Source organism: Sprattus sprattus (genome assembly GCF_963457725.1).
Source record: "Sprattus sprattus genome assembly, chromosome: 2".
Lineage (NCBI taxonomy): Eukaryota > Metazoa > Chordata > Actinopteri > Clupeiformes > Clupeidae > Sprattus > Sprattus sprattus.
Window position 1 is genome coordinate 43,070,153 of NC_137921.1, and position 10,064 is coordinate 43,080,216.

General features: G+C 43.6%; 1 protein-coding gene across 1 annotated transcript in view; it reads right to left on the reverse strand.

Moving 5' to 3' along the window:
* Nucleotides 1-4,360: 4,360 nt before the first annotated feature.
* anos1b (anosmin 1b) overlaps nt 4,361-10,064 on the reverse strand; it is a gene marked incomplete at both ends in the record, with an annotated part of 43,374 nt that continues 37,670 nt past the window's right edge. Inside the window, 6 exons of the mRNA XM_080860686.1 lie at nt 4,361-4,507; nt 4,924-5,168; nt 5,428-5,593; nt 6,845-6,942; nt 7,819-7,971; nt 9,832-9,967. Coding sequence (XP_080716812.1) covers nt 4,361-4,507; nt 4,924-5,168; nt 5,428-5,593; nt 6,845-6,942; nt 7,819-7,971; nt 9,832-9,967 — 945 coding nt within the window. The remainder of the gene's footprint in view (nt 4,508-4,923; nt 5,169-5,427; nt 5,594-6,844; nt 6,943-7,818; nt 7,972-9,831; nt 9,968-10,064) is intronic.

Here is a 10,064-nt window from a genome sequence, read left to right on the forward strand (position 1 = left end):
AATTCAATTCATGAAATTGTAGGAGTACCTTGTTGAAGACAGACACATAGCAAGTTTGTGGGTGCGAAACTTTGTTGGCCGGAGGTTTGTCATTCAAAACGTAAGCTGTCAAAGTTATAAAATCGTGTGTGTGTGAACTGCCAAATGAACTGTCATTTATAGAATTTGCAGTCTTGCCTCCCAAGAACAGTTTCACTGTACAATTCCTATAGTTACTGTTTACTGGCATCTTCTGGCCAAAATTCAGTAGGACAACCCTCATGTCCATAAAAAGCCAGCAGGTGGTGCTCACTGAGCACACATTGTTATGCATTCTCTGTGAATCGGATACAATATAACCGAAACAACTAAGATATGATTTTGATTTTATTCATGACAGGTACATACATTTGTATACACAACACCAAGTACAATATTTACAGAGTATTATATGCTAAGATACAAATAGGCCACAAGTGGCCTGCCACAATGAAACACCGCAACATGGCTGAACCTTTGCCAGCATAGAAACAGTGTTTACACCAGAAACAACGTACAACACATGAGCCTCCCCATTTATAACGAAAACCAGAGGAGCAGAACTGATTTCCTCTATCTTCAATGGTGTAAGACACAGAAAAAGCAGGGCCCTGATCAAGTCTGATGTCCCTCTCCATCCACACATGAGCCAAGAACTCATGAGATAACATCCTCCTCAGCATTTCTCAAAGACAATCAACACTGTCATCATGCCAGGAGCTCTGACTCCACTGGAGAAAATAAGAAAGAGTCTCTCACTTCATGCTCAGCCGGTCATTGGATTTCAGACAGAAAACTGACCCTTTCTCAATAATTGACTGACCCTTTACAATAATTCTCCCATAACCCCAAAACAGACTACCAGGGCCTTCTTATGAACTGCACTGTAGCTTAACGTCATTTAATCAACTTTGTGCGAAAACATACATTCCACTCTTAGTACGTCACAATAAATTAGGGATGAATTAAAGATTTTCTTTTCCAGAATTACTAAAAAAAGACACTGTTCACTGAAAAATGTGTGGTGTTAAAAAATAACTTATGACATTTACCTGTAAAGCTAAAAGCAAAAACTGACACAGAGATTCACGTGGGAAGTTGTAGCCATCATAAAAAAATATATAGAGGACCAAACATTTGTTTTTATATGAGGAAAACACAAAATCAAATGACATTGACACACTTACAATCGACCTACATACATCAGTGCTACTTATTTTTTTACATATATTTATATAAAATAAAAGGAGGTAATAACATAAATGATTTATACCTACTCTTTTCTAAACACTTACAATGCATATTAACTGACAGAATATGTTTTAGGTCCAGGATTATCTAGATTTTCCACATAAAGTCTTTGAATCTCTCATGCAATGTTGCCAATGGCAAAGTCACATTATGTTGGAGTGCTGAGCCGCTGTGGTGTGGGTTGGGTAATGTTCAGGTGCGTTTGTGAAAGGACTGTAGTGGTACGCTCACAGGGCAAGTAGACCAGGAGCAGCTGAGGTGGGGACGTGGAAGCGCCTGTAGAAAGAGAGGGGGAGAGAGGAGCCTGAAAATCAAGCCAACCTGGTTTCAACAGAGTTTCCAAAACACTTTACACACATGGGACAAACCTATTAGCACTTTTACACAAATTGTGAAGTCAACTCACAACAGAAGATTTGGATTATTTTTTAAAGGCATTGTTCAAGTAGCTTAGATGAGATTCCAACCTGCATCACTGTGAAAGAAACCATGCCAAATCTTGTGTTGTAAGCTGAAAACGTCTCAGGAGGCTACATGTTACATGCACACGAGTGCCAGACTTTGTGGTATAAAGAGACGCTTCTGACAAAGAGATAAAGGTGTGGTCAAAGGCACTGACAGGGCAAAGCCAGGCAGGTTTGGTTAGAGAAGATCAATAGCATTGTGGAGCAATCTTTTAAACTGAATGCGTCAGACGAGATTGCATCTTAACCTGATGGCAATACCACCGTGTATCACCGGTGATACCACTGGCAATCACCGGTTCTGGACAGTGTGGGTAGGGAGCGTTTTTTTCAAGGAATAAACCGTAGTGTTTCCTCTTTTGTTCAAAACAACATAAGAGTAGCTTGTCAGATAGTTTTGAAATACTCAAGCCACATCCCTTCATACTGACTGAACTGAACTGAACTGATACTGACTGACTGAACAAGATAAATGTTTTAGTGGCCATTCTGGCATTTGCTGTGGTGTGTGACCTGTGAGCTAGAAAGGTCAGCTGAATTTTCTATGATAATTAATAACGTAAAAACTGAGCTTTCTCTGTACTTTCACTCCTTTTCCCAATAAGATGTGTTGAAGAGAAAGAATGGTATTTTGCGTGTTCTGCTGCAGCACATTAGGTTCGCCTCAGGTAACTATGGTATTTAACGTTAATTAGATTGAAATATGATCCTTTACACAGATTTCGTTTTTTTACCTCAAATTATTCTAGTATCAAACTGTAGGTAATTTGACGCTGTCACTGTATCTGGGACCCTAGCAGAACCAAACAGGTAAGTGAAAGCCTGTTTAGCTGAGCACTGGGTCTTCAGGAGAGAGTGGACATACCAATGTATTAATTTGCATGATTCAAGGCTACTGGTGACTATGCGAGTGGATATACTGGCATCTCTCTGTGATATCCAAGAGACAGGGCTCAGGTCTGTAGAGAACCCGTAAAACAGAAGAGCAGCAGTGACCATTAGCCTACGTATATGAATGGGAAGGGCATAAGATAAGATTGTGAGCTTTGTTTATGTTGATGAATTTGAACACCTGGACCAACTTAAATCCCATCTCTTTCTGCATTCCATTGCAGCCTGTTGTGGTGGCGCAGCATTTTCTTTATATTTACAATACAATTTTGAATAGAAATAACAAGAAAAGTAATTATTGTATATTTACATTTGTTTACTGCTGACTGGGAATTTAATTGAAGTCAGACAAATTAGACAACCTCTTCCCAGACACTTGAGTCTTAAAAGGGGTTTAACCTTTTAAAACAAACATTTTTTACAATGCTAGGATATGGCCGGACAGATAATCCAAGACAGATTAGTTGCCTTAACCCACAACACAGGTCTGCTCCTACTTCCTTGCTAATACAGAAATATGTAGCCATAATGTGCCACTCCTCCAATTAAGGGAACATGATATTTATTTACGAAATAGATACATCAGAAGTGGGCAGCGGTGGTTTGTCACAGAGTCAGAGAAGAACATATCACTATGCCTGTATCCAAAATCCACGCCTTTGCAGAATTTTTTATTTATCACCAAAGTTTAAGAAAACCTTCCTACGCGGAAAAGGCTATTTTTGCCAAACTGGGGCCCGATGTTGAACTCTTTCATGTGTTCAACATTTTTCTTGTGCAATCTGCAAGCCATGAATTCTACGACCGCTGTTTGTATGAACCTTTCCAAACAAGGAATAGAACTGAAAGCCAGTGACGTTTTGGGTTACAGGGAGTGTTGGTTGAATAGTCATCAGTGCAAATGAGATTAATGTTGTTTAGGGACCAGATTCCGTAATCAAACAGTGAAAGGTTCTCTTTGGGACAGCAGTGGGCAGACGTTTGGACAGTGTGGAATGCAAACAAAACAAGGTTGTCAAAGTAACTCCCACCCTTTTCAAAGTACAAAAAAACACATGAAAACCTGTGTATCCGGGCAAAGGGTAGCGGGTTTAATCTCTTTGGCAGCAATGGCGCCGATGATGAATGCCAAAATTTGCTCAATGGTAAATAAAAATGGCATTTCGGAGGTGAACGCCCACCCTGTGCACATGAGACATGGCTTTGATGTGATTTTATTCATCATTCTGATCACTCCTCATAATGATGTTCTTATGTTTGATGTTTCTGAGTTTTAAGGAGCCTTTTTCGGTTGGCTTCGAAGCGCACTAGAGTTATTACCCCCACTTACAGAGAGTAATTTAGCTTCACGGAAAGTCATGTAAGCCCTGCGTGAGCTCAAAGCAACGGTGCTCTTTTGTGAACAACATCAAAGGGACAGTGACCTCATCTGCTGAGGTAAGGTTGGCACCTCTGTCAGGAGCACCTTTGCACCCCCATACACACACACACACACACACACACACACACACACTGCAGAATAGTTCTGGTCTCTGGTTAGCTTCACCTCGTCAGTTTCAGAGCCTGGACCTACATTAAGGGGTGACCCTGTGACCTTACTGTGGCATTGTTGGTGTTTTGGTGTTGGTCCCCCTCGTGGGTACAGTAAAACACACACATTACACTTTTTTTCCGTCCGTGGTGTGAATTTTGTCAGCTTGTTCCCTGGCGGTGGAATGGGTGTCCACTGGCTTACCTCATAGCTGGGCTGTGGTGATGGGGGGCTGCGGGGTTCGAAGTGTTCGGGCCACGGAGGGACCACTGCCCCCTGCTGACAGCACCTGGACCTGCACCTTGTAGACGCTGTCTGACTGCAGCGCATCCACTGTGAACGAGAACTGGTCCTGAGGAAGGGGAAAAGAGGGAGCACAAGGCTGACAACATGCTCAGATGCTTCTGGGACACAACACCCTCTGATTTCTCTGAAACTATAGTAACACGGCAGTTCGGTGGCTCCGTCGTTTCCACGAACGCCCCGTTCCAAATATATTATATCATGTCAGTTCCGCACAAGCTGTCCTTTTTTCAGCTAAACTAAACATTACATGTGTCTCGAAACATGAGTCAATCCGTAAATCTAAGGACTTGGGACTTAGAATCTCACAGATAAAAACACAGGGTGCTGACAGGCATGTGCCTAAGGAGCCAAAATGACGCTGGCAGTTCTAGTGGTGTCACTATAAACAAAGGCATTTCTCTTTCCTTTTCAACAGATCTATTTCCCCTCAGTGCGAAAGCCCTGTCTCGGGCCGAGACTCACTGGAGGCAGGATCTGAGTTTGGGAGACTGCAGTGTCTGTCGTCGTGGCGACAGCATCTCCGCTGCTGCCGTGGCTGCTTGAGACCTGCACCCAGGAGAACTGAAAGCCAGTGATAGGGGCTTGGCCCGGGGCCACCTGGGACACCTGCCAGGCAAACACGCCCCGCAGCGAGTCGTTAATCGTCTGGAATTCCACGCTCAGCTTCTCCGGCCGGAGCTGTGTCTTCCTGACCACTGGGTGGTGGTCTAGGGTAAGGAACGAGACAGATGGAGGGAAAGACTTTAAGTCCAGTGCACACATATCAGATAATGCTAAAAGCTCCTACACAATCACTGACAAGATATAAATGTATGACTTAAACAAGCTTGACAAGGTGAAAATCCATTCCGCAGCATAGGAAAACTTGCTAAAAGCATTCAGTGTCAAACTTCATCCTCAGTACCCACATTTCAAATGTCACTTTGATATTTCCAATCTGAGTGCTTTCACTGAGGATGCACTCACCGTCTCTGGCACAGGGGATGAACTTCTTCCCTTTGCCTTTAAGGGACAAGCACTGTGGGGTGGTTACCGATGTAACGGCCTCTGACCTCTGTGCCCCAGACAGGGGCATCACTGCCACCCTGTACTTACATGCGAAGAGCAGGCCAGTGATCACAAAATGGGTTCCCTGAGGGCCGTGAGGACAAGGTGATATTACACATCCTGCTTTGCTATGACATGGCAATATGGTTGGATGACTACATTTAGGGTGCCAAAATGTGGAAGAAGTGATAAACAGCCAGAAAAAAACGTACTGTGTAAACACATCAGAGGAAACACAAACCAGAATGAAACAGGAGAACAAAAACAATAGATTGGATCAAACATTTACATTGCTGAATTGAAGTTAAATTGAGACCCTGGGGTGGGACTCTGATATGATTGCTATTATCTTAGTCTGGATTTATGACTAGAGCAGATGTCACGGCTTTTCACACATCTCTCGTTATCTCCACCGTCACCAGGTGCTGGACTTGGAAACGTTCTTGGCTGTGCGAGGATTTTCCATTGTATATCAAGTCTTGGATGTCACATAAAAAAAAATTGACACAAAAGAGACGAATGTGCCTTGTCTTACCCCTTCTCAAAAACACAAGCACGGCACAGCCAGACAAGGTCATCGCTGAGGCTAAATGAACTGCAGCTGGATAAGTGTTGATTACCTCCTCAATATCCCTGCTGCAATTTATGGGATTATTATTACTACCCTAACATGCGAGCGAGTTGTTCTGAGGCCTTTGAATCAGCTATGCCAGTGGGGAGTTAACGACCATCACTCCACCCTATCTAATAAAGATAGCATGATTGACCCCCATAGATCTTATACCAGTTCCTATGGAATCCGAGTTTTTGCAGTGGATTAAAGGGCGCTACTGGTCAGAAAGCACAATGACCTCTTTTCAAAAAATTCCGCCCGCTAAATCATCTCTAAAACCGCTTCGCGGCAAACAGGCTTAACACGGCACATTCCGATGTTTATTAAACAATATACAGTTTCTCCTCCTGCTTGTCCCACACCCAAGTCCAAAACCAGATCTTCCGTGAGCCCAGCGGCGCTCTTATACGCTAAATAATCAGGATCTCACCCGCTGATATGAGGGCTGCTAACTGCTCTGGAGCCTGTGGCTATGGGTAATTGCATTGGTGTGTCATCATATGTTAAGCTCATCCTACACTGAAATTGCATGGTTATACCAAAACAAAAAGTCAGCATATAGAAATCAGCGAGGGTGTTTATGTATCCAGCATTCAGTGATATTGATATTGCCATTTCTGGGCTTCTTAGGTGTAAATCGCAATAGCTTACTTTAATGCTATGTGATTGACATGGAGTGAAATGCTTTAATGTTAGGTGATTGATGCATATATGATACGGTACCTGTATTGTGGCTTTTTTCTCCCTCTTTGTGACATTGTTGGTGCATACTTCTGGATACCATCTTAGCAAATATGATGCAGACTCCTTCTGGGCTTCTTCTACACACACATACACACACACACACACACACACACGCACACACACACACACACACACACAGACACACACACACACACACACACACAAACAGACAGGACACGGTACATTAATTTACCGAACTGCCATACAAAGGTCAGGACACTGGAGCCACTTTGGCATGTTTTGGAGCCGGCCATCTCATATCTCTCCTGCTCTCTTCCTGTCCTGTTTCCAAGCAACATTGCATCTTTCATCAGATACCTCTCCCACTGAGCGCCAGGTTGATTTAAAAAAAAAAAAAAAAAAAAGCCCTGTGAGCCATCCCTGTTGCATCTGCTTCTCGTTTATGGGCCATATTGATATTATTAAATCTGTCTTCATGCTCTTTCTTTTTCGCCCGCGCTGAGAGATAACAGTAAATCAGCCGCATCCCCCCTCCCTGCCTAAGGACGCTCTGCGGTCTGCGGCAGAAGAGGGAGCCTGCTTTGATGGCCGTCATGTCACCATGGAGTGCTCTTAAGAAAATGCTTGCCAGGCTCATGGAGAAAGATAAATAAATGTGCTTTCTCAACTTGTTTTTTGTTTTGAGATTTTGGGATTCAATTTTGTGTTATTGGTACACGTGATGAAGTCGGCCATTTTGGTCCTCTGATGGATTGGAAGAAAAAAACATCAGTGGTTAAATCAGTGGCAGGACACTGTTTAATTCTAATGTGTGAAACGCTGGAAAGCAGAGATGCTGGAATGCTGGTCAGATGTTCCTCTGTCTCTCATCTCTCTTTCTTCTTTGACACATTACTCTCTCCCCTTCCCACCTCCCTTCCCCTCCCTTCTTTCTTTCCCTCCAACTTTTTGGGTTATGCAGCGATATCATCTAACACATGCAGCCCACTTGCCTTCGTGCCGGCTCTTCCAGAAGACCTTGACCTGCAGCTGGTTGTCGTGGTAGTGCGGGGAAGCCGCCTCCAGCCTCATGATGCTGGGCGAAGAGTGGGAGATGGGCAACTCATTGGAGAACTCCCCAGTGAAGTGGCCCTGGCCTGGGGCAGCTGAGGAAGCAGAGAGAGGGGAGGAGGGGGTTGGGGGAGGGGTTGTTGGGAAGTGAAATCTGAATGCCGGGAGTACGTTTCAACCTTCCGTGACCTTCAACTAACCCTCCAACCCCGGGCACTGTAAATATCGCTCAGGGCCATTTCAACCTTGTGAGTTGTCATAAACCTTTATTGCTCACATAATCATATTCAGAGTGACCATGAAAAATCTAAATGAGACGTGTTTTTTTTTTCTTCCATTCCTTTGGCTTGGAGTCCAACTCATGCATGACTCAATGAAGTGTTGGCATCACACACTGTAGTCTGCGTGTACGCATGGACCCAGATCAATACGGCACTGCTTTATGAAGCCAGGCCGACTGCACAGCTCTTTTGGGGAATACACCAGGTGCTGATAAAAACAGAGAGGAAAAACTTGAGGATGGATAAAAACGACATGCAAAGAAAGAGAGGGAGGGAGAGAGAAAAAGAAAGAGAGAGAGAGAGAGAGAGAGAGAGAGAGAGAGAGAGAGAGAGAAAATAATTGGGAGTGACTGGAAAACTCAACTAGATTTATTTAGTTTTATTATATATTCACAGAAAAAAAGGCGGGATAGGTCTATGCCTTACTTAGTTCGATGTTAATCGGCCAAGGAGAACTAACCAAGGCCAAAACAACAGAACTTGGAGGTCCTAACCACTGCGCTCTCAAGACTTTTTGTTGTGTCTCTGGAATTAGTCTTGGCAGAATTAGTGGAAGATCTATACAGCCTAATTAAAAACAGAAACAACAAAAACAGAGGGAGGGAGAAAAAAGAAACTGTGGAGAGAGAGAGGAAAAAAAAAGAAAAACAAATCCCTTCCCTCTCCAAGCGTACGTGCCAAGGCATTCTGAGGGTGTGTGACAAACTGAAGGTTAACGACTGCCCTGGTGGGTGGTTTAAATCAGCAAGTCCCATGAAGCCTCCCTCCCAGTGACCCAGCACTCACTGCACACCCTACAGAACACTGATCATCAGAGCCGATATAAGGAACACAGGAATTTGCTACTTTAGAAGAGGTCAATGCTTTTAATTTACTTCCCCCTCCCCACACACACACACCCACACTCTTGCGATGAGGAGGGGGAGAGAAAGTAGTAGGGGGAAAAGGACTTGGCTCAGCTCAGGTGCCAAAGCTTTACCTCGGACTTCAACAATGTTTCTTTGACATAATCTTCCATTTGCTAGTGAGCATTTGCAATGTATTTTAATGGCTTTCGCTGTTCAATTGATATTGATGGCACAATCCTATTCGTAACAGATCCTAAACATAAGTGATAAATCCTCAGCATTTATTTACTTCATGAAATCAACATCAAGTCTTGTTTTCTTAAACTTTCAAAGACCAAATTAATCATTTGAAATGGTGATTTATAGTGTTTGGCTATCGGCCTGTTTAGATGATAAAATTCATGTTTTGGCTGAAACAGGGAAAGCACTGTAGAGGCTCATATATCAAATCCTAACCAAAATGGAAAGTGGTGCACAGTCAGTATTGAAATGTTGAAATGTAACAAATTACATTTGGCCTGCGCGCATACGAGCATGGATAAAAACTCGCCTCAGTGAGTTGGCCAAAAAAATGACTCGCACTTGGTGTAAAAAATGGAGTGTGAACTGGGAATGCATTGTTTCAGACCATATGCAGTATCTCCTGGGGGGTTGCAAGGCGAGTTCTCCACCCCCAGTGTACCTGTTCTAGCCCAGACGAGAACCTCACTCTGCACCCTGTCGCGGGGTTTTGTCAGCACAGACTGACCATGTAAGCAAACTTCCTGACTGCAAACATTCTACATATCCGCCTGCGGGATTGCCCACATGCGAGACTGAGGCTTACCTGTTGACGCAGTAGTGAAGGACAGCTGAGCCTTGGGACTCTTCAGACGTTTCTGACCCCAGTAGGCTATGGCCTGCACCTGGACCTGATGAACAGTGTTGGCCTGGAGGCCATGGAGCTCAAACTCTGTTGAAGACTGTGGACAAGGAGCACACCCAGAGTTTTATTTTTCATTGGATGATCAACAGATGAATTCTTTTGTTAATATCATAAGATTTTTAACAAATGTGTTT